This window comes from Sturnus vulgaris, chromosome 21 (genome assembly GCF_052056855.1).
Source record: "Sturnus vulgaris isolate bStuVul1 chromosome 21, bStuVul1.hap1, whole genome shotgun sequence".
NCBI lineage: Eukaryota > Metazoa > Chordata > Aves > Passeriformes > Sturnidae > Sturnus > Sturnus vulgaris.
In genome coordinates this window covers 10,257,565-10,281,664 of record NC_142263.1, presented here as the reverse complement: position 1 = coordinate 10,281,664, position 24,100 = coordinate 10,257,565, and the positions used below count along the sequence as shown (strand labels likewise).

Genomic DNA, 24,100 nt, shown 5'->3' with positions numbered 1-24,100 from the left:
TCTGCCAGCTCTGTCATCTGAGGCATTTCTAGGAGAAAATGTTCATGTGTGGGTTGAAATCTCTGATTTTCATTTTATAGCACTTTGTGTTCTCCTGGACCTGGAGTTCTTGAAGGTCCTGGGACTTGTTACAATCAGCTCCCAAATTTATGGCCTCAGTAGTGAATGTAAACAGAGTATGGGCTGTGAGATGTCCATGCTGGGCCTTGGGTGTCCCTGAAGGGGATGGTGCCAGGTCCAGCAGTCACTGATGTGGAGCAGTGACTGAGGGCTTTGAAAGTGAATTTGCACTTTTGACATCCAAGTGAGTTTTGGGAAGCTGTGCTGAGCAGGGTTCAGGGATGGGATGGGATGGGATGGGATGGGATGGGATGGGATGGGATGGGATGGGATGGGATGGGATGGGATGGGATGGGATGGGTGGACACAAACACAGGACACTGCCTTTCAGGAGTTTCTGCTCTTTTAAAAGTGAGCATCTCAGAGTTGGGATAAACTTTTCAGCATGGGGCATCTTCCATCTTTAAGGTTTCAATTGGAAGAGAATCACAGAATTCTCTTGGTTGGAAAAGCCCTCAAAGATCCTTGAATCCAATTGTTCCCCCAGCACTGCCAAGGCCACCAGACCCTGTCCTGAAGTGCCACATCCACAGGGCTTTTAAACCTCTCCACCACTGCCCTCTGACAACCCTCTCCATTAAGAAATTTCCCTTAATATCCAGTCTAAGCCAGCCCTGGCATCCTCTGATCCTGTCAGCCAATTCATGCAGCCTGCTCCAGGGTGACTTTACCTATCCTAGGGAAAACATTTCATTCAGATTCCATATCTCAGTCCTGGTCTCTGCCCAGCCCAGCCTGGGCTCCTCCTGTTGCTCTCAGGAGGTGCAGAAGAAAAAGTACAGCCAGGTTTCATTTTGTACCAGCAGGAGCATGAAACATGGTTGGCTTGTGCATTGGCCAAGCTTTTTTTTTGTGGTCTCCCTCTTTCTCCTCCCGTCATTCCAGGGAAAATCCTTGGGATCTCTTTTGTGTGTCCTTTCCTGATCATGGCTGATGTTTTGTCTTCCCCTTTCTGCTGATGCCCCTGATGTTTTTGTGCTCCTCCTTTTGTTTGCAGCTGGAGGCTCACAAGGCTGCAGAAGAGCAGATTGATTTTGTTGCTCTTTGTTTGCTTTTTATTGCTGCAGTTTGCACTTCTGCCTTAATAGGGCTTCCAAAACTGCCAGTTCTCCTGAAGTTCTTTTCCCTTAAGCTCTTCTCCTCTGGGATCTCCCTGTTGGCTCTCAGGGTTCACTGAGACTGCTTCTTGAATTCTTCTCATTTTTATTCTGCTCCTGCCTTCCCTGGCAATGGTGTGCTCTGTCCTCTCATGTTGCTGCCACCAGCACTTCCTCACCTTCCTGTTCCCCACCAGCTATCACCCCGGGTCAGTCAATGCCTGCAGTAAATTGTATTTTATACCTGGGCTGCATCTGCCCTCAGAGCTCTTAATAGCCATTTGCAGAATTTATAAAGCAAAAGCTGATTTATTAAAATAGCCCCCAAGGGATTGAGGAGGCAGATCCCAGCCCCAGCATAGCTGCACCTTCCCAGGGCTCCCAGGACCTGCCAGGGACATTGGGAATGCTGTCCCATGCTCCTGGTGGATCAGAGGTGTGCTGGGGCTGCAGGGGTAGCTGGAATGGAGCAGGCTGGGTGGCTGGGGAGATTCCAGGGGAGCCAGCAGGAGCTTCCCATCGTGTTCCCTGCACTCTGTGGTGCTGTGGCACTGAGGTGTCTCTGAAGGAGCAAACCAAACCTGTTTCAAACTTGGATTCTCTGCTAAAATCAAGGTTTTCTGCTGTGTGTGGGTTTGGGTGAGATTCCATTTTACTTGTGTTATTTTGGGAAGGAAGGAGGGAATCCCCAACACAAATTCCTGCTCAGTACTGGTGCAGCCATGAGGTGGATGATGGCAGGTCACAGTCTGGGGGCAGTGGGAAGGTGACTCTGAAATGCTGTCTGTGCTGGGGAGTGGGGAACAATCTCCTGAGCCCAAGGCATTACTGCTTTATCCTCCTCTTGGCAGAGAACATCCTTTTTGCCAAATAAGCAGCTCTGTAGACTTGACCTGGTGTGTTTATTAAACAGTGGGATGTGTTTGAAATGCAGGGCCTGTTGGACACTAATAGCTGTCCAGGGTGCACCCAGAGTCTATTGACTTCCTGCCAGCTGGCCCTATTAAATATACAAGGTACAAGTTCTGCAGTCAAACATGCAACAGTTTTATAAATGCCTTTTATAGCTGACATTCAGAAAACCTCCCATGTTGCCAGATGGGGAAATAAAGGGGAAATTCAAAAAGATGTTTTGGCTTGAAGGATCCTTGAGGTGTTGAAGTCTGAGAGCAGTGTTTGAATCTTTGCTCTTGAAGTGGATGAAGAAATGTTTGGGCCAAAAGGCTGATTTTATTGAGCCTGGATTTGGAGTTTGTTTTTTAGCACTGTCAGAGGGTGCAGCTGCAGATGTTTCTCACTTGGAGAATCGCAGACAGGTTTGGGTTGGAAGGAGCCTCAAAGCCCATTCAGTGCCATCCCTGCCATGGCAGGGACACCTCCCACTGTCCCAGGCTGCTCCAAGCCCCAGTGTCCAGCCTGGCCTTGGGCACTGCCAGGGATCCAGGGGCAGCCACAGCTGCTCTGGGCACCCTGTGCCAGGGCCTGCCCACCCTCACAGGGAGGAATTTCTTCCTGCTATCCAAGCCAAACCTACTCTCTTTTGGTTTGAATCCTTCCTTCTTGTCCAGAGGTCATTGGGAGCCATTAGTGACTGACTGGACCAGCCCCTCATCCTGGGATCCCTGTCCCATCTTCCTCAGTGAAATGCTGGGAGTCCTGTCCTAATCCCCTGGAGCTGGAAGGCTGAATGCAGCTGTAACCTCTCAAGTGTCCCCAGGGGTCACTTCCAGGGATGGTGGAGAGGGGTGCAGGAAGCAGAAGTCACCTGGGAGTGTCAGGAGTGTATTTTGCTTGGCTTTGTTTTCCTGTCCAGAGCACAATGAGCTGCTCTTAATGAACTCTGTGGGCTGCATGGGGAGTGGCAGGGAAAAGCTGAAGGGATTTTAGTAACATGTTTTGGGATGAAGCAGGAAAAGATGGAGAGAGAACAAGGAGGTGAAAACACAGAATTTCATTGACTTCCTTAAGATGGTATTTAAGGGTTGGATGAGCCTCTCATGCTAATAAAGTAAGAAATGGGGAGGAACTCCATCGGTCATCCAGGTGCCTGGATGGATTTACCTGGGTTGGCTTTTGCTGTTTTCTAAGCAACAAAATATGGGGACAGTGATCCTTTCCAGGCAAGGTTGGCTTCCCACCCCAGTGTGACCCAGCTGTTCCTCAGATGGAAGATCTGAGATGTTTCCCCTGCAATCTGCTTGGCTCAGGGGGATTAAAATCTGGGAGATGACCCAGATCTCCTCAGGAATGCATCCCTGGTACAGTGCAGGCTGCCTGCTGTCCTCATCTGTCCTGGTACCAGAGCACCCCAAAAACATTGGGGTGGAAACAAATCCTGTGCTCAGGGGGGTGCTTGATACCTTTGAAATGGAACTGAAAATGGCCTGGGACCTCCATTCTGCAGAGCTTTGTGCAGCTGTGGGCAGAAGAGGAGGCAGAACCAGTTTCCCTTTCTTTACAGAGGTTTTGCAGACATGATTTTAGCTTAGAAACCTTTCACCTGTGCTTGAAAATAAGTGTATAAAGTTTGATATTATCCTCAAGGCCCATTCTTCCTTCTGGGAGACCAGAGCCTGGAAAGAGGAAGGGTGAGAGTGGTGTTCAGAGGTGACCCAAGGGTCGGGGCAGCAGCAGGAGGTTGCTGAGGATCTTTTGTTGCTTTGAATGTTGTTGATGTCAAAGGCCTCAGGTGGCAGGTGAGTTCTCCAGGTGGGTTCCAGGTGACAGTGAGTGACTGTCCCCTCTTCCCTCAGACACCACACGAACCCCGTGGGCACTGAGTGGCGCTGGAAGATGGACCAGCCCGAGGTGATCCTGCAGGAGGCCATTGAGAAGCACCAGAACATGATCAGGCAGTTCAAAGGTAACTTCTCCTCTGTCCCCAGCCCTGATGCTGTTAGAGGATAACCAGCAGTGTCATCTTCAGGACAGGTGAGAATGTTCTGGTCTGTTGGGAAGGAGGCCTGATGTTCAGGGTATCAGGAAGATGGGGGAGGAGAAATTGCTGTGGCACATTTAATGTTTGCTGAAATGAGTCTCAGCCACTGAGTATGAGCAGTATGAGCTGCTGCCTGGAGGGAGTAGAGTGGAGTTGCCTCTGGTGCATCCTGGTGGTTTTCAAATCCTTTCCCTTGGTGTGGACAGAGCCTTCCACAGTGGTTAAAGCCAGCCTGGATAATGAGGGATCCTGGCTCCTCTGGAAGAGTGAGGGCAGATAGGAAGCAAAAGCAATCAGCATCTTATCTGATGGGAAATGCACTGCCAGCTTTAATACCCAGCTTTGTGTTAGCCCTGGAACTTCTGGGTTGTTTTTGTCTCATGAATAATGAAACAGAAGCAAGCAGGGGATTTGGATTTCCAGGAATTATGCAGTACCTGTGGTTGTGACTGAAGCTGCAGTTCCACAGCACCTCTGAAAAGCACTGCACCTTACTTCCCATGGAAATTCCCTGGGAAATTGATATTCTGTGTCTATAAGTATAGAGAAGGATGGGAGTTTTATTTCCCAAATGTGATGATCTGGTTTCTCTGCCAAGGTCAGCTGTGTGCTGGCAGGGCTGGCCAGCTTGGCAGGACAGCTCCAGGGTTCTGTTCTTCCCAAGTGCCTGTGAGCAGCACAGATGGAGTGGAGCAGCTGTAAAACGTGCAAGATGAGCCCTGGCCTTGGCTATCAGTTTGGGAATCCAATTGTTTAGGTTGGCTGTGCTCAAAGAGAATCCAATGGATCCAGGATGTGACAGACACAAAACCCTGCAGAACAGAGCTGCTCTGTCTCAATCTCTGCCGTTGGATAATAGGTGGAAAAATAGCTCAGGTTAGAGGCTCCAGGGCTTCATTCTCCTCACGTGGCTGGTTTGGAGCAGGAGCTCCAGGGAAGCTTCACTCCTGAGTCTGGGCTTTCTTTGGCACAGTGTCAGACATCCCCTGCCCCAGGGAATGGTGGTACTGGAACACCAGCTTGGCAGGGGAATTTGGGGAGGGTGAGAGGTGCACTCAGGGCAGGGCTTAACTCAGGGGCACCTGGAGAAACAGCATGGTTGAGCCAGTGGATGCATGGAAGGGTCTGGAGCCCCAGGAGAGGCTGAGGGAGCTGGAAAGGGGCTCAGCCTGGAGAAAAGGAGGCTCATGGGGGCCCTTGTGGCTCTGCACAACTCCCTGACAAGAGGGGACAGCCGGGGGGGTCGGGCTGTGCTCCAGGGAACAGGGACAGGAGGAGAGGGAACTGCCTCAGGCTGGGCCAGGGGAGGTCAGGGTGGATATTTTGAACATTTCTTCACTGAAAGGGAGGCCAGGCCCTGGCACAGGCTGTGCAGGGCAGGGGTGGAGGCCCCATCCCTGGAAATGTTCAAAATTCGTGTGGATGTGGCACTTGGGGACAAGGTTTATTGGTGGCCTTGGCAGTGCTGGGGGAATGTTTGGACTTGATGATCCTGGAGGTTTTTCCCAGCCTCAGCTATTCTGTGGTTCTGAGCACTGGAAGGTTCTGTAGGAGATCCACAACCTCAGATCTGTTGTCCCTGTCCCCAGAAGAAGGGACAACAGACTTGGTTTCTGTTTGGGAGGGTCACGTTACTCATCCAAATGAGCTCGTTCAGCCAGGCTGGGGCCTGGAGAGGTGAGGACCCTCAAGCCCTGGAGGCTTTCAAGTCTCTGGAGAAAAGCCATTATCATCCTGGATTAAGGAATAACCTTTTCCTTCTCTGACCCTGCTTTCTTCCCAGAATGTGTTGAGGAGAGGGAATGATTATGGATAGACTTTTCAGCATCTGAAATGTCAGGGGGCCTGTCAGGACATCCCAGTTCTCTCTTTCTGGAGCCTATTTTCTGTTAAACAAATTCATAAATATTACTTACAACGTGCCTGTGCATCTGAGCACAGTTACCCTTGCCCTGGAACGGTGAAAGGAGAAAAAAGAGAAGCTTTGGACTAGAACTGTGCTGTAAAGTGTGGAAAGAAAAGCTGGTTTATTTTTCTAGTGCTAGATGACAACATTCCTGTGCTGGCTGCTGTGAGTCAAAGGTTTATTAAGGAGAAGAAAAACTGGCAAGAAAAGCCCAGGAGCTCCTGTTCCATTTAGTGAATTTTACATCGTTCTTCCCTCAGGTGTGTGAGGAAATGTTGTTAGGGTGGAAGCAGAGAAATCCAAATTGAGTGGGAGCAGTGTGAGTGAACCAAGCCAGGGACAGGCAAAGATTCAGCTCTGGCAGCACCAGAGTCCCTGGTGTGCAGTGCCAGGGCTGGAGCTGCCTCGGTCAGGAACAGGAGTGGCTCCTCCAGCCAGCCCAGCAGCTCTGCACAGAGAGCAGGAGCATTTATTTTCATTGATTTCTGAGAAAAAGGGCAGCAAAACCACAGGAACCACCTGCTGGAGCAGTGAGGTGGCCCAGGTTGCTGTGGGGAATGGAGGACAGGTTGTCGCTGGGCTCTGTCCCCTGATCTGGCATTGCTGGGGCACTTCCAGTCCTGGGCACCTCCAAGAAGGACATTGAGGGCCTGGAGCATGTCCAGGGAAGGGAACAGAGCTGGGAAGGGTCTGGAGCCCCAGGAGAGGCTGAGGGAGCTGGGAAGGGGCTCAGCCTGGAGAAAAGGAGGCTCAGGGGGGCCCTTGTGGCTCTGCACAACTCCCTGACAGGAGGGGACAGCCGGGGGGGTCGGGCTGTACTCCAGGGAACAGGGACAGGAGGAGAGGGAACGGCCTCAGGCTGGGCCAGGGTCGATATTGGGGAAATTCCTTCCAGGAAAAGGCTGTCCAGCCCTGACACAGCTGCCCAGGGAGGTGGTGGAGTCCCCACCCCTGGAGAGATTTACAAACTGTGTGGAACTTGGGGGCATGGGTTAATGGTGACCTTGCAGTGCTGGGGGACTGGTTGGATTCCATCTCCATTTCCCAACATTCATGTGTCTGATCCTGCAGCACTGGCTGGGCACCCACAGGGACTCCAGAGGTGTCCCAGCAGGGCTGAGGTGTTGGATACTGGTCCTTGACATAGGGCCTGTTTGGGCTTCTAGGGAATCAAAATATGGGAAGTGTCTTAGCTAGGGAGTCCTCAGGGCTGGAGTGCCTGGGGGTGCTGCTCAGGTACCTCCCTGAGCCATTTGAATAAATTGGTGCTGCTCTTTCCAGTCCCAGTCCCACAGCTTTGCAGGCAGATACATCCACACACCCATTCCATGGGCCAGAGAAACTGCTGAACTCATCTGGTGCTTTATTCATTCAAGCCATTGCAGTAAAAATGAAATTTCCTTTGAAGGAACAGAATGCTTGTGTCCTTTAGGATACCCTACAGGATAGCCCTCTCTAGTCTGGGGGCCTGTGGGTGATGATAAATCATCTTCTGCTTTAGTGTTGCAACAGTTTGTACTGGGTTTGGAGAACACAGCCATTAAAGCCCCATAATTCTCTCCTGCAGTAAATGATGAGAGACACCTAACTGATAGGGAGTGAGGCTGGGAAGTTTATTTGATGGATACATTTTTCTGGGGAGTGACTTGTAAATCTCTGTGCCCTTGTGAAGGGCACACACAGGATGGAAACATAACTCAGGAATGGGCGAGTGGGAATCTGATAATATAGGGAAAAAACAAAGAGAAATGCATGACCTATCCTAGGAAATCCTCAGAGTACCCATGGATCAGCATGGATAGAGCAGATCCCTCATCCCCCTGCTCCCCAGAACTCTAGTGGTGCTGCTCAGGTCTTTACAAGGGGTACCAGAGTCAGCCCCAGCCTGCCCTGGGTGCTGTGCCAGGTGATGCTGTCCTTTCCCAAGTTAGTGGAGCAGCTGGAATCAGCTTTTCTAGGGAGATGTGCTCTGCTGGGAGCTGATGGCAGGAGCAGAGCCATGGAGATTCAGCAGAGTCCCTGCCCTCCTGGAATACACCAGTCCTGGGCAGTTTATCCCTGCCTGGCTGGTGATTTGTGTGCTTCAATGATTGAGTACATACTCACTCCCTCTTCTGGGTGGATGTGCCAGGTTTGGTGTAAACTGTTTTGGGAAAGTTCCACTCAAACTTTAGGGCATGTTGGGATTTTGTTCTTCTGCTTATAAAGCTGGCAGAGTAATTATGAGAGTCCAGATGCAAAATGCTGAGAGAGAGAAATTAATGAATTCCAAAACTGACTTGCAGTAGTTTTAGGAATATGAAACTTAGTCCTTTAATCTCAGTGTGTGCTGGAGATGCTGCTTTCTTCTCCAATAAAGCTCTCATTTAGTGCTGTCAGCTTTCTATGGAATAACCATTAGTCCTGTCACTTCCTCAGGACTGAGCCTGGCTGCTTGAAAATGCTTTGAGCCCTGCTCTGATTCCAAACCAGCTTTGCTACGTGAGGCTGGAGCAATATCCACAAACACCTCTTTTATCTGGGCTTTGCAGCACAGCTGTAATTTTCTGTACTGCAGCGTCAAGACAACGAGAGGGGAGCTGAGGACCTGGATTCACACTCCAGGCTTTGTTTTTTATCTTTAAAACAGCCCCCAGTCTAAAGCTTCACATAGGATTTGAGTACATCAAGGCATGTCAGGGAAATGCGAAGTGACACATTTGGAACAAAGGTTTGTTTGGAGGCAGCTGATTTCATCCGGGGTCCTGAGCACTTGGTCAGGTGTGGGTGGGCTGGAGGAGCATCCAGCTCCCCCTCCCGTGGGCATCAGGAGTGGCACTCAGGTGGTGTTTTCACAAGGATGCTGCATTTGAGCTCCTTATGTTTTCCTCTTCCTTCTAAAGAGTCTCTGGCTGTTCAGGACCGTGCCATGTGGTGGGTTTTCTTTTGATCACATCCTCTGTGGAGCTGCACGTTCTGTGTTTCCAGTCTGGGTTCAGTCCCTTGCTGTGTCTGGGGAGCTGTGCTCAGCTCCTCTGGGAGCTGCTCTTCCTGGAGGCCCATGGGACCAGCAGCAGCACAGCCATGACCTGGGCTGCTCTCTTAACACACCTGCTGGAAGTGGCATTGAGTTGCCCTGTGTGTTTGTTTGTGTCTCAGCAGTGGAGAGCTTGGCTCAAATGTTTAATTTTGGCTCGGGTGTTACCAGCAAATTGTTCTCAGCAGTGCCCAGGGCACAGCCAGCCCCAGGCTCTGGATGCTGCAGAGCTGTTCCCTGTGGCCTGGTGTCCTGTCTGCTTTGGGAGGGCTCCAGCTGCTCTTCTCAGCCCTCCTGGTGTTTTGGATACAGATGTTTGAGAGAGGGATTTGCTACAGAACCACAAAAGGGTTTGGGTTAGAAGGGACCTTAAAAATTGTCTTGTTCCAACCCCTGCCACAGGTAGGACCACCTTCCCTCAGACCAGGTTGCTCAGGGCCCCATCCACTGTTGATTGAAGGCTGTTGTCCCCTTTCCAGGTGTGTCAGGAGTGAAGGCAGCTCGCCTGGAGGAGGCCCTGGCAGTGAAGCACTGTGCCCTGTCCCTGGTGGGGGAGCCCATCATGTACCCACACATCAACCACTTCATCAGGCTCCTGCACCAGCACGGCATCTCCACCTTCCTGGTCACCAATGCTCAGTTCCCCGAGGAGATCAGGTAAGAGCTGCAGGAACTTCCTCCTGAACCACTGCTGTGCTGATCTGTGTCCTAATCCCATTCAGTGGCCCCTCAGAGTCAGCTCCACATGAGCACTCGCAGTGAAAAATCCCCTTCAGCATGTGATTTTAACCTCAATCTCCTCATCTCCTTCTCATCCTTTTCCCCCCCACAGTCTGAATTTCTTTTCTGTACCTCCTTAACAAACTGTGATTGCTTGTGGAAGTGGGGAGGATGGAATGTGGCACCTGTGAAGGTGTGGCAAGAGGGGAGCAGTTGGTGAGCTGTGGTTTGTATCTGGGGCAGATACTCGTTCTGTCCTTCTGCCAGCAGAGCAGGACACTGAGCTCAGAGATTGCCTTTTGGGGCTGATCTTTGTTCTGACCCCAAAGGAGCAGCTGTAAAGGCTCAACCCAAACCTCTATCCAGCCCAGCATCCCCAGCAGGATAAGGAAGGGTGACAAGCACATGTTCATCAGCAAAGTGGGATCCGCTTAACTTCCCTCAGAGAGATTTGAGAGAAATCTACCAAACACTTTAGTGAACTCTTTCACAGTCTTTACAAAGGTAAAGGTGCTTTTTCTGATGCTTTGGAGCATCCACACTACTGTTACCAAAGTGTAGAAAGGAAGTTCAGCATGTGAGCAGATGCAGCTCCAGAGAGGCTGGGGGCTCCTCAGAATCCCAGCAGTTCAGAACAGCAGCAGATCCAGCCCTGGAGCTGTGGGCAGGGTGGCCTTGGTTTGTCACTCAGCTCATTCCAGCTCCTCTGGGTCAGTGCTCCTGGGGCAGTTTCCTTTGCACTCCTCGTGGTCTGGATCTGGTGCTGAGGGGGGTGACAGGCAGTTTGGGAGTGAGTAATTATACACTACAAGGGCATTCCAAATGATTGAATAATTGTGTAATCAAGTTACTTTAAGTCATGTATTATGTGCCTGGTAGATAGAAATTGCTCTTTCCTAAATATAGCAGTTTGAAAAGACAGCACACTATTTTGAAGCTGCACTTTTTGGATCTGCTGAATCTTTTTTAAAAGAAAGAGAGAAAATGCTGGTCTTGCTGTCTTAAAAATTGCAACTGATCGTGGCTCATCAAAGCAGATGATTTGCTTAATATGGGAACTGAAGTAGGCACCCAGCTCACTTCTGTGCTGTCAGCAGAGGAGCTGCAGTCAGAAAGTTCATCCTGCAATAGGCAGGGTGACCTCTGGTGCAAGAGAGCTGACAGGGACTTGGGACAAGGGATGGAGGGACAGGACACAGGGAATGGCTCTCACTTCCAGAGGGCAGGGATGGGTGGGATATTGGGCAGGAATTGTTCCTGTGAGAGTGGGCAGGCCCTGGCACAGGGTACCCAGAGCAGCTGTGGCTGCCCCTGGATCCCTGGCCAGGCTGAACTTTGGGGCTTGGAGCGGCCTGGGACAGTGGGAGGTATCCCTGCCCAGGGCAGGATGAGCTTTAAGGTCCCTCCCAACCCCTTCTGGGAGAGGGCAGTGTGGCCTGGGGTGTTGCTGGATTCAGGACAGGAGCTCCAGCAGGTGCCCCCTGTGCCAACCTCTCTTCCTCCTCCTCCTGCTCTCTTCAGGCTGCAGCTTCACCTGCCTCAGGCTCACAGTAAAGTGAGGGAGGTTTTACACCAGGTGAGCTCCTATTGAACCCATTCTTGGCTCCTGTCTCTGATCCATGGCTGTGAACAGCCCTTGTGTGTGGGTTTGCCTTTATGATCCGTAATAATACCAGTAATGAGCAGGTGATTCATGCTCACCAACAAATGCTCATTTTTGATGTTGCTGTTCCTGGTCCTTGTGGGCTCTGTCCTGCATGCCTGGTGAAGCCACCTCAGGGCTGGAGGCCTGAAGTCAATTTATTTGAGTGAGCTCAGCTGAAGATTTCAGCTCAGGTTTTCTGCCTACATCCATGTGTAAATGCCATGGATTTGGTCCCTGGATTTCACCTCAGGTGTTTGAGCTAGCTCAGAAATTCACATCCAAAATCCATCCTTGTATACCACACAGCTGAATTTGCTGTAATTCTGCACTGGAGCTGCATCCCAGGAACACCAGTCTGTGTCCTTGTTCTCACTGCACCCATGGCTGCCCTCTCTCCTTATTTCCCCTTGGCAGAATGTGCCCAGCTCATCTGGGCTCTATTCCCAGCCATGCAGAGCCCTGGGCACCATTCCTGTTTGGGGCTGAAATCCCTCTTTGGGATCAATTCTAATTCCTTCATTTCCCCCATGCTGACAGGGAATCTGGCTCCTGCCTGTCCCTAGGTTTGAGAAGAGATGATTTTTCTCAGCCCTTCTTTCGAAAAGCACCTGCTCCATCTTCATTAGGGCTCGTTTTAATTAAGCACAGACAGCAGTGAGTAAAGAAAGAGTTTGGCTCAGTATTTCTGGAAACTGAGCACTCCACTTAGGCCCAGAACATTTGGTCATTTTGGAGTCTGTGGCTTTGGGTTGCCAGTGCAGACAAACTTGTTTACAAAACAGAGATTTTAACCTAAAATGTTCAGTTTGTTCTGGGTTATTTCATTTTGCTGTCCAAATACACACATGGAGAATGTGTTCTGATGGTTGGTTGAGTGCCCACATTAAGTGGATTTTTCTGGACACAAAGAACTCTGGTCAGTTATTGTCCCTCTGTCACCTTTGAGTGACAGTGTATTTTTAGGTGGCATTGTTTGGCAGCTGAACAATAGCTTCTGATTTCTTCTCATCTTCTCTAGAGCAACAAATGAAACTGGGACTGGTGCCTGCTTATTACAGACTTCACACAAAACACTCCCAAAATGCCCCCAAATATTGAGAGCTCTGTGCTACACTGGCACGTGGCTCTTGATGCTGCAGCCCCTGAGGTGGGAGATGTCATGAGGGGTGGGTGTGTTACACTCCCTGTTTGTCACTTCTGTCAGTGCAAAGGGTTTGTCTCCATCCTGGAGGTGTGTCCCCATCCCTGGAGGTGCCCAAGAAGGGCCTGGGCATGGCACTCAGTGCCCTGGGCTGGTGACAAGGTGGGGATCAGGCACAGGCTGGGCTTGGTGACATTGAAGGGCTTTTCCAACCTCAGTGATCCTGAGATTGTGAGGTAGCTCCTTTCTAGGTTGTTCGTAATCCCTTTGATCCTTCTGCTGATGGACTGTGGTGTTGCTGCTTCTCCTTTATTCCCTTAGCATTTATGGAAGGGATCAGGCTCCACCCAGGCTCTCCCCACAGCACAGGAGTTTTAGTCCCTTCAGGAGTTCCCAGTGTTGGGCTCCCAGGTGCTGGGAGCAGCACTTGTGACCAGGAAAGCTCTGCTCCAGAATTTCTGTGGAATAAGAGCCTTGGCAGTGGAAGGAGAACACGGTGGTGGTTTGTGTGTGGGTTTATTTTCTAAACAGCTTTGAAATCTCTTCAAAAATGTCACTGATGATCCTTCTGCAGGTCAGTGGAGTTCAGCATGTCCAGCAGTAGGAACTGCCTGAATTAGGGCTGAATTTAGAGTCACAGAATCCCTGAGACTGGAAAATCCCTCCAGGAACATCGAGTCCCAGCCTGGTCCCCACCCCAGAGCACTTAGTGCCACTTCCAGGCTTTCCTTGGGCACTTCCAGGGATGGGAACTCCAAACCTCCCTGGGCAGCCCCTCCAAGGCCTGACCACCCTTTCCATGGGGAAATTCCTCCTGCTGTCCATTTCTGTTGAATGGGATTGTTTTCCCATGGGCTAAATAAATTGTGGAGAAAGGGCAGGGCTTTGTGGATTGCAGAACCTCTCCGTGCCTCACCTGAACCCCTTCCTTTGGGAATCCTTTCCCAATGTGTTACAACTCCACTGGAGTGAAATCTGTCCTGGTACAGGGGGGAAATGACAATGAAATTGTCAGCCAAGGGCTGTGTGTGTGAGTTCTCAGCCTTGGGGGTGTTTGTTGAGGTTATAACACCTTGATGCTGCTGATAGGCACTTGGCACAGATGAATTTTCCCTGGAAATACTGTCCAGTTCCTGTTCCTGTTTTTGTAGGAGAACACAAACTCAAGCAGCAGAATTGTGAAAGCAGCAATTCCCTTTCCCTTCACAGGAGGCTGGAGCCTGTGACCCAGCTGTATGTCAGTGTGGATGCCAGCACCAAGGAGAGCCTGAGGAGGATTGACAGACCCCTCTTCAAGGACTTCTGGCAGCGGTTTATAGACAGCTTAAAGGCCTTGGCTGAAAAGGTACCCACTTAAGAATGGATTTTTAAATGGCTTTTTCCTTCCTTCTACACTTTGCTGACTCACCATACCTTTTTTCTCCCTTCTCACCTTACCTGCTTAAGAGGCTTTAAGGTGGACCATGGAGTGGGTTCTGGGTGTGCTGGGGATATATTTCCCTGGTTGGGATGTTCAGGTGTGTGAAGTGCAGCAGGTTTGAGTAGTTTTCTAGAGCGGGATGTGTGTGTCAAATGGGGCAGTAAATGCTGTGAATAAAAGGTGCTGTGAGGGATGAAGAGATTATAAAGAATAGATTTCCTGACAAAGGGGCTATACTAAAAGCAGGCTGCTGAAGGAATGCTGGAAATTCAGGGAAGAGTTGTAAATCCCTTGTGTTCCTTTGCTCTGGTTCTCAGAGGCTCTCTTGAAATGGCAGCACATAAAGGACATTAAAATGTGTGTGCTGGAGTTGGGTAGCTCTGACACCCTCCTGTTCCAGAGAAATCTGCTTTTTTTCTGGAAGATTCACCTGACCCAGGGGATCTGAGCATAGCAGCAGGGGGGGCCTTTGCCCTGTGTGGGTTGGACTCAGCTGAGCAGTGGCCTGGGGCCCTGGGGTGGTGCCAGCTCCGGCTCTGTGTGCCAGGGGAGTTTTGGAGTAATTCATGGAGCACTCCTGGGCCCAGCAGCACATGAATGGGTAAGAACAGTGCCTCACAAGCCTCTGCCTATCTTGTTGCTGCTCCTGGGCTCTGATGGAAGCCAGGGCTGTGTTTACTGATGTGGCAGATGTTGACACATTACCTGCTGGGATGAACAGCCGACAGAGAGTCTTGCCTTTGAATAATGAGGTTTTGTTGGAATAATGAGTTTTCCTGCCTTCTCAGATGACAGTGTTGGACCATTCTCTGCCAAATGAACTTAGATTAGAGGATCTGTGAGACTCAGAGGAATTGAGTGGCACTTTCTGCTGCAAAGGCACATGGGCAGCGTGGTCAGGTGCTTTGTGTGTGGAGCTACAGCTCTCTTGTGCAGAACCTCAGGCCAAACTCTCAGGGTGTTGAAATCAAGTGCAAACTGAATTCTCTGTGAGCAGGGAAATATGTGGGAAGAAGGAGAGCTAAAGTACTGAAGGCACAAAATACTGAAAAAGCCTTTTGGGAAGTTGCTTTTGCCTATCATTTCTTTACTGCTGCCCCTCTTGACCCTGAGTGTTCATTACTGGGAGTTGTCAGAAGTTTCCTTGCAAACAATTGAAGGTGAAAGTATTGGCAAGTCTGTCCATACAGCTAAAAATACCCTGGTCAAGGTGAAGAGGAGAGGAGAAAGCAGCTCCACTAGCAGGTGCATTTTCTCCTCCAAGCAACTGCACTTTGAAGGGTCCTTGAAACACGATAACACAAGTGCCAGTTAATGGTTGTTCCAGTTGGTGAAGCCCTGCTCTGCCAGCCCTGCTCAGCTGCACGAGGCAGCATCACACATGGGGACAGCAGGAGCTCTTGGGGAAGCTGCTGGTTGTTGGTTTTCTTTTCATCCCAGAATCGCTGAGGTTGGAAAATCCCTCCCAGACCATGGAGTCCAAGCTGTGCCTGATCCCCACCTTGTCCCCAGCCCAGAGCACTGACTGCCACTTCCAGGCCTTCCTCGGGCACCTCCAGGGATGGGGACTCCAAACCTCCCTGGACAGCCAGGGCCTGACCACTCTTTCCATGAAGAATTTTTCCCTAATATCCAGCCTAAGTCTCCCTTGGCACAGCCTGAGGCCATTTCTCTTTGTCCCCTGTTCCCTGGAGCACAGCCCGACCCCCCCGGCTGTCCCCTCCTGTCAGGGAGTTGTGCAGAGCCACAAGGGCCCCCCTGAGCCTCCTTTTCTCCAGGCTGAGCCCCTTCCCAGCTCCCTCAGCCTCTCCTGGGGCTCCAGACCCTTCCCAGCTCTGTTCCCTTCCCTGGACACGCTCCAGCCCCTCAGGGTCTGTCCTGTCCTGAGGGGCCCAGGACTGACTCCGGATTGGAGGTGTCTCAGCAGTGCCAGCACAGGGGACAATCCCTGCACTGATCGACCACGGGATTCTGGTACCCAAAACCTCTGAGTCCTCCTGGGCAGCAGCACCTCTCTGTTCCCCTCTCAGCTGCCCTGCCCTGAGCTCGCAGGACTTGTTCTGTGGGACTGTGAAATATGGGAGGTGCTGGCAGCTAAAGCACCTGTGAATTCCTCGGAAATACGGGCCCTTTTCCAGGCTGCTGCATTGTGTTGGGAAGTGATGTTAATTTATCTGGAAACAAATGCAAGTCCCAGTTTTTCCCAGTGCCTGACAAACTTTCCAGGCTGATTCAGTCTGAGGATGAGAGGAGCTGGCACTGCAGCTCATCTGAGTCACTGCTGGGCAGTCATGGGCAGCTTTGAGCTGGGCACACTGAAAAATAAACGTGGGCAAAGGGAGCTTTATAGGAACACAAGTTGTACCTGCCGTGCTCACCCTCCTGGGGTTTGGGATGTGCTGGTCCTGCTCTCTCCCTGCTCCCTGCCTGGGGCTGCAGGGATGGATGGTGGGTGGCAAAGTAATCCTCTGGTTTGGTACTCCAGACTGAGAAGTGAGAGAAAGGAAGAGAGAAGGACATGGTTTTAGGTAAGAAAGGAAAGAGGATATTTGTCTTGGCTGTTCTCTTTCCTCCAGCCAAAGCCCAGATCTTGTTAAATATGGGAGGGCTTAGGCAAAGATGGGCTTCAAACCTCTTGTCCCAGAGGTGGTTATAGAACCTCAGAATCCTGGAATGGTTTGGGTTGGAAGGGACCTTAAACTCACCTCATTCCAACCCACAAGGACCCCTTCCACCAGCCCAGGCTGCTCCAGGCCCCATCCAGCCTGGCCCAGTTAGGCTGATAATGGATTTAATGCTTTTAACTGACCTTCTGCACAGAGTTCTCGAGCCTCAGTAAAAGAGTGAATTTAATAACAAATTTTTCCCAGTATTATCTGACAGCCTCATCCAACATGTCTGGGATTAGTTGGTACATCCATTTTCAAAGGAAGCCCGGGAATAAAAGATAAAAAGCTTTTGTGCCATTTCTCTCTGCAGCAAACAACATGAACTCCCCCCCCTTTGTCCACTGCTACTTGGAGCAAGTTTGATCCTTTCTAGAGCTGCTCTCATTGAAAGGATATTCATGTTAAATTTTCTGTGCTGAGAAGCACTTTTTGAGAGAGGAGTTTAAACAGCAGGTGGACTCCCAAAGGCTCCTTTGTTTCTTGTCCTGAGTCCTCTACCCCTGAAATTAAGTGGAGAGGAAAAGGAAAGGCATGAGCATGTGCAATTTAGACTGTGCCTTCCCAAATACCACATTTGAGTTTTGGAGCCTCACCCTCTGACAGCCTTGAGTTTGTGAGAGTGATTGAGAGGTGACTTGGCTTGATAGACAAGTGCCTGGAGGCACTGAGAATGTGAATCCTTACCTCATCATCAGGATGAGAAATCTCTGCTCAAAGATGTTTCTTCCAGCCATTGTTGCTTCCTAATCCATGTCCAATGAGGAATGGCTTGCAAACCAGTGGTGAGGGTCCAGCTCAGGAGGGAAGGGGGAGATTTTCCATCCCTGGAGATTTTAGTATCAACCTGATGCTTTTTTTCCAAAATACCTTTAACCAGATGTGCTGAACAAGAAAACGATCCATGGTCTGTGACCTCTCATTCCCCCCAGTCAGATACAGGATCCTGTGGCGTTTGGTTTGGGCTCTGTTTCCCTCAGGGTGACTGGACCAAGTTCTGCAGGCTGAGAAACTCTGGGAATTTGTCCTGGTTGTAGTCCATAAATCACTGAGTGCTTTTGCAAGCAAAAGGGATGTTGGCTGGGACCAATGGGGATCCCCTGCTGAGAAATGGAATGGGGATGCAGTGACCCAGTGTGATAAAATGCTTATGGATTTGTACCCAAACACTATGGAAACATCTGGATAGAAGATGGTGATGGACAGAGCAGCACATGTCCTATTTTTGGTTCACATCCCTTGGCAGCAGCTCTGAGGGGGCTTTTTGCCTTCACAGAATCCCAGGCTGGGCCAGGCTGGAAGGGAGCACAGAGGGTCACTGGTGCCACCTCCCTGCTCAGGCAGGGCCATCCCAGAGCACAGGGCACAGGATTGTGTCCATGTGGCTCTGGAATATCCCCGCTGAGGGACACTCCAGCCCCTCCCTGGGCAGCCTGTTCAGGTTGGGCACTGCCCAGGGCAGAAGTTCTGCCTCCTGTGCAGGGGCAATTGCTGGGCTCAGTCCCTGCCCGTTCCTCTGGTGCCACTGCTGGGCCCTGGAGCAGAGCCTGGGCCCTGCTCTGGCCCTCCCTGCACACAGGGACACCCAGGGCTGAGGGTCCCTCTCAGCTGGGGCTCCTCTCCAGCCTGAACAGCCCCAGCTCCCTCAGCCTTTCCTGGGCACCGAGATGCTCCAGGCCCTCCTCATCCTCACAGCCTGTGCTGGCCCCGCTCCAGGAGCTCCCTGTCCCCTGCTGTGCTGAGGATCCAGAGCTGGACACAGCACTCCAGAGGTGCCTCACCAGGGCTGGGCACAGGGGCAGGATCCCTCCCTGCCCTGCTGGGAATGCTCCTCCTGACCTGGGGTAAGCAAAACAGCTCTTGAACGAGTGGCTGCTCGTCCATGGGTATCCATGGGCTTGTTGAGCTCTGGGCTGAAGGCCCCTGCTGTCACTCATGATCTGATGAACATCTTCCAGCCCTGGCGTGGTGTCACCTCCTCTGTCTGTACCTCCTTGAGTTCCTTGTGATGAATCCTGTCCTGTGCATGGGTTGGCCTGGCAGGACTTGCTGTGCTGCCAGAGCTGCTGGGACCTGCAGGGACCAGGTGCCAATGTTCTCTCAAACAGACTGGAGCCATGCACAGAGCAGGAATGAGCCCTGCAGGTTAATGGGATGGTGTGGCAGTGTGGGAACTGATGATGGAGCAGAACCTTGTCCTTGTCCTTCCAGGAGGGTCACAAAGCAAAGGAGGCAGCTCATTGGCACTGCCAGGAGCTCAGACTGTGCCTTTGGACAGCACACATGACACTGCTGCAGATCTGGGATCTAACCTTGCCCTCACTCTTTTTCTGCTTCAAGGGGATTAGGATATCCTGGAGAACCAGGGTCAGGGCTCGCTGGGAGAGGTGGAGCAGTCATCTAGGTTTTTTTCTTTATTAATAAAAAGATCAAGAAGGGAAATGGTTCCCTCTGTCTGTGCTAGGATATCACACACTGGCAGTGCCTGGGTTTGGTGGCTGGATATTCCTTGCTGGCAGGTGCTAGAAATGGTTTATCCAGGGGAAGGCACAAGATATAAAACCATCTCCCATTACTGTCTCCAGGTCTGCATTTTCACACTGCTCACAGGTAGCTCCTGTTACATTCTTGGGTAATGAAGAGACCAGTTTGATATTTAAACATTCCCAGCCTTGCATCTGCTGCTATTTACTTGACTCTTTTTGTTTTTCCCAACACTATCCTGTCTTCCAAGTTACCCTTGTTTTTGTGTGATTACAAACAGCGTGAATACATTGAGTTACATCCTCAGCAGGTTTTAGTGCTGATTATTATGTAATAAATGACAGGAACAATTGTTTTTATGAAAAGACACATTTGATTTGCAGGGAGATGATTTATATGCCTCCTGAGGGAGGGGAGCCATGTCTGATGTTTCTGAGCTGAGGGACTTTTTAAGGAGAATTTAAATGTAAATTCTGCAACAGATGTTAGAACCAGTAATCAATTTTGCCACTATAAATTTAGAAGAATTTGACTCTTCTGCACAGTAAATGCTCTCACCAGCTGTGTTCTTGTTTTAATGGGATTGCTAATGAGACTTGTAGTGAAAGCCTTTGGCAATGCAGCCTGAGGAGTGTGACACAGGTATGATGTTAATAGGGAGTTATTGCTTCTGAAATCCATCCTGTCCCCTCAGTGTCCTCACAGCAATCCAAACCAGGCTTCAGCAAGATGCTTGGCTGCTGAGGGAGTGAAATCTCATTTCTCTGGCTGTGTGAGTCCCTCCTGGTTTGCTTGCAGGCAAAGAAGGGGGGAAGTGTTCATAACACAGCTCTAGTCAAAGGGATGTGTTATTCCAGCTGCTGCTGTCCTGGATGTGTTGGGGAGGCAGAGTGAGGCTGGGGGAAGGGAGGGTTTTGTGGCCACCCAGGAGCTGGAGGCACAGGTAGAGGGTGGAATCCGTGTTCTCTCAGTCCATGATCCCAGGTGAAGCCCCTCTGCTCATTCCTGCCTGGCCTGGTGCTGTTTGCTCCTGGCCCTGGCTGCAGAGGGTGCCCAGTGCCACCTCGAGGTTGGGACAGGGCACCCCTGCCCCCTCCCATGGCCTTGGGCAGTGGGAGTAACAGGGCCCTCCTATTCCTCCCCTTCCAGCTGCGTTCATCCCTTCCCTCCTCAGGCAGCAGACATTCTCCAGCTTGCCCAGCTGTCGTGCTGCTGAACACTCAGGGAACATTTACAATTCTTCCCCTCTCTTAGAGAGCATTCTCCTTTGCCTTGAGCTCTTCTAGAAGCTGCCTGAGAGATGCCAGTCTTGGCTTTTACTTTTAGGGAGCTTGGTTCAAACCAGTCTCTGTTCCCCTTCCAGGTTATTTATTACCCAACCACCAGCCAAGGGCTGTGCCCTTCCCTGGGCTTGGCTCTGGGAGCTCCCAGCTTCCCCAGCAGTCTCTGTGGCCTTGGGGACATTTGGTCACATTTTTGTTCTCTGGTTGTGAACTAGAGCAGTTTTCATGGACAGGCCTCCTGAGGAGGCTGAACCTGTGTGTGCTTTTATGGGAACTCTCCAGAAGGAAAGAACAACCCTAAAATTCTATTTGTGGCAACAAGGGAAACTTGGGGCTGCACTTTGCTTTCAACCAAGGTTTTATTTCAACCCATAAAGCTGAGCTAACTGTGCTGAATGGCACAGATTGGGCCTGGGCAGGGCACAATACTCGAGTTCTAAATGCATTAACTCTGGATTCCTGTCCTCACTGACCCATCACCAACAGCTCTCACACAAGGAGTTAGCTGAGAAACATTTATTGGGTTCAGTGAATCCATTCCTTTGGATCTTGCATTTGACATTTCAGGAAAGACAAGTTGACAAAGCATCTGTAGGAGTGATGTGTTTGCTCATCTGGGATGGGAAGTGCATAACTGAGACAGAAGCACTGCAAGCAAGGAAAGACATTTTCTGGGAACGTGGTTATGGTGGGAACACACTCCTGGGTTTGGGAAATGCAAAATCAGAAAGACATTGCTTTGGAGGGGGAGAAATCCTTTCCTGAAGGGTGGGTGTGATGGGCTGTGTGCAGGAGAGCTTGGATGGCAGGGCTGGAATGCTGGACCCAGGCTTGCACTGACACAGGCTTACACTGGACACACGGACATATGGACATATGAACACGTGGACATATGGACACATGGACACACGGACACATGGACACACGAACACATGGACACGTGGACATATGGACACATGGACACATGGACATATGGACACATGGACACACGGACACATGGACATATGGACACACGGACACATGGACATATGAACACACGGACACGTGGACATATGGACACATGGACATATGGACACACGGACACATGGACATAGGGACATGTGGACACAGGGACACACGGACATATGGACACATGGACACGTGGACATATGGACATGTGGACACATGGACACGTGGACACATGGACACATGGACACACGGACACATGGACATATGGACACATGGACACATGGACACATGGACATATGAACACATGGACACGTGGACATATGGACACATGGACATATGGACACACGGACACATGGACATATGGACATGTGGACACAGGGACACACGGACATATGGACACATGGACACGTGGACATATGGACATGTGGACACATGGACACATGGACACACGGACACATGGACATATGAACACATGGACACGTGGACATATGGACACATGGATACGTGGACATATGGACACACGGACACATGGACATATGGACATGGGGACACATGGACACACGGACATATGGACACATGGACATATGGACACATGGACACATGGACATATGGACACGTGGACATATGGACACACGGACACATGGACATATGGACACACAGACATATGGACATGTGGACACATGGACACTTGGACATATGGACACATGGGCATATGGACACGTGGACACATGGACACAGGGACACACGGACACATGGACATATGGACACATGGACATATGGACACGTGGACACATGGACACATGGACATATGGACACGTGGACATATGGACACACGGACAGCGTGCCCAGGGCTGTTCATTGCCATGTGTCTGATGGGTGGCTTGGGGAGGGTCTCCTGCCCCAGGGTGACACCCATGTGCTTGGCTCCAAGGGGACCAGACCTGATTTAGTTTGGACATGCAGGATCCTGCAGCAGGAATTGGCAGCAGAGCCCAGGGCATGGCTGTGCCTTCAGTGCTTGCTCAGCTTCTCCCTCAGTTCCCAGCTCAGCTCCTTTGGGTCACAGAGACCCCAAACTTCCTTTGCCAGGGTGACTTTGGGCAATAAACAGGCTTATGCCAAAGAATGCTGCTTCCCTTGTTCCATGAGGATATGGGTGCCTTGGCCCTCTTCCTGTCCACCCCCCCCAGGCCATGGGGAGCTGGGTGCTGGTGGCTTTGAGTGCTGTCTGTGACCTCCCAGACCAAGTGGCCCATCCCTGGTTTCCATGGCTGCTCCAGTGACCCCTCTGGAGGTTGTTGACTTGCAGGTTGTGCACTTGGAAGCCAGGTCCTGTGTGTTCTCCTTGGATGAAACTGCTGTTTGATTTGGCAATGGGAGGAATTCAGGAACTGCAGCACAGGAATTCAGAGTCTCCTCTGAAGCTGCAAAGCTGCTGGGGCATCTTTCACTGAATTCCCAGGAATTCATATAATGCTGATTCCAACGTGGTAATTCATAGAATTCACCAGGGAAGATGTGAACCTGTTGGAGCAGGTCTGGGGAGGCCATGGAGATGCTCCAAGGGCTGGAGCCAGGCTGGGAGAGCTGGGGATGTTCACCTGGAGAAGGGAAGCCTCTGGGGAGACCTTAGAGCCCCTTCCAGAGCCCAAAGAGGGCTTCTAAAAGGAGAGAGAGGAACTTTCACACAGACAAGGACAAGGTGGACAAAGACTTGTTTGGTGCAAGAACCAAAAGAGATGCAGTGCAAACGATCTCTGTAAGTGCTCAGTGCTAAACCCAGCTTAGTGCTAAACCCAGCAGGTCTGGAGTGTTTGGGGGTGATGAGCCCTGGAACTGGAGAGTCAATGATCTGTAATAATTACAAATAATAGAAAACAACTGTTTACAGAGCTGTACAATGTGTGTGTGTTTGCATCATTGCTTTTATGTCCTTCTAGCTCAGGGCTGGAATTTGCTTAACAATCCTGGGGACTCCGATCTCTCTCTGGGCTGAGTCCAGCTTGCTGTGGAAGCAGCAGGATCTGAAGGCATTTCATGGACACTGGGTCTCTAAAAGAATGCTGTAATTTGAGGTTTTGGAATTTCAGGTATTCCCTGGGCAGGCTCCTCAGGTGGAGCACACTTTGCACTGTGAATCCACAGACACTCAGGACTTGACTAAAATCCTTTGTTGGGATTTTTATCATTCCCCTGCTCTGCTCCAGCATCTGCAGGAGTTCTCTCAGCCCCAGCTCAAGCTCACCTGTTTACCAGAATGGACACTTAAAAAAATGTTTAAAGCCCATAATTGTTCATTTAGAGCCCAGCTCTTGAATTAAGGCTTTACAAGAGCACTGGGTTTTCAAGCATTGCTTAATCAATAAGAGAAATTTATGTCAGACTCTTTGTTTACACTGCTTCTTGTGAACTAGGCAGGATTTTCAGCAATCCTGGTGGGGCTTTCAGATCTATTTTTAGATGATTTGGACAAAACCCAGAAGAAAAATATAAATCATTTGCTTCACAGCCTGCAAGAGCGTTTTTTAACGAGGTAATTATGTTTTTATGGCAGCTTAATCTTTGCTTTCATTGCTGGAAGTTGCATTGCTGGTTTGTTATTTCCCAGGATAACCAGTGTCACTATTCCCATAAATACAGTCACCCCTTCCCAGGCTGTGGCTGAGCTCCTGTCTGTGCTGGCTTCACAGGAACAATTCCTTCCCAATATCCCATC

General features: G+C 50.6%; 2 protein-coding genes across 5 annotated transcripts in view; one reads left to right on the top strand and one right to left on the bottom strand.

Moving 5' to 3' along the window:
- LOC106856259 (S-adenosyl-L-methionine-dependent tRNA 4-demethylwyosine synthase TYW1) overlaps positions 1 to 24,100 on the top strand; it is a 95,126-nt gene that overhangs the window by 39,507 nt on the left and 31,519 nt on the right. For all 4 annotated transcript variants that reach the window (XM_088176996.1, XM_088176999.1, XM_088176997.1 and 1 more), the window contains exons 11-13: positions 3,971 to 4,080; positions 9,557 to 9,734; positions 13,793 to 13,928. In XM_088176996.1, the coding sequence (XP_088033122.1) occupies positions 3,971 to 4,080; positions 9,557 to 9,734; positions 13,793 to 13,928 (424 nt within the window). The remainder of the gene's footprint in view (positions 1 to 3,970; positions 4,081 to 9,556; positions 9,735 to 13,792; positions 13,929 to 24,100) is intronic.
- Positions 18,603 to 22,186, bottom strand: LOC148221523 (uncharacterized). Its single transcript, XM_088177097.1, is given in 3 exon segments — positions 18,603 to 18,742; positions 21,479 to 21,743; positions 21,746 to 22,186. Coding segments are annotated over 3 exon segments (846 nt in total).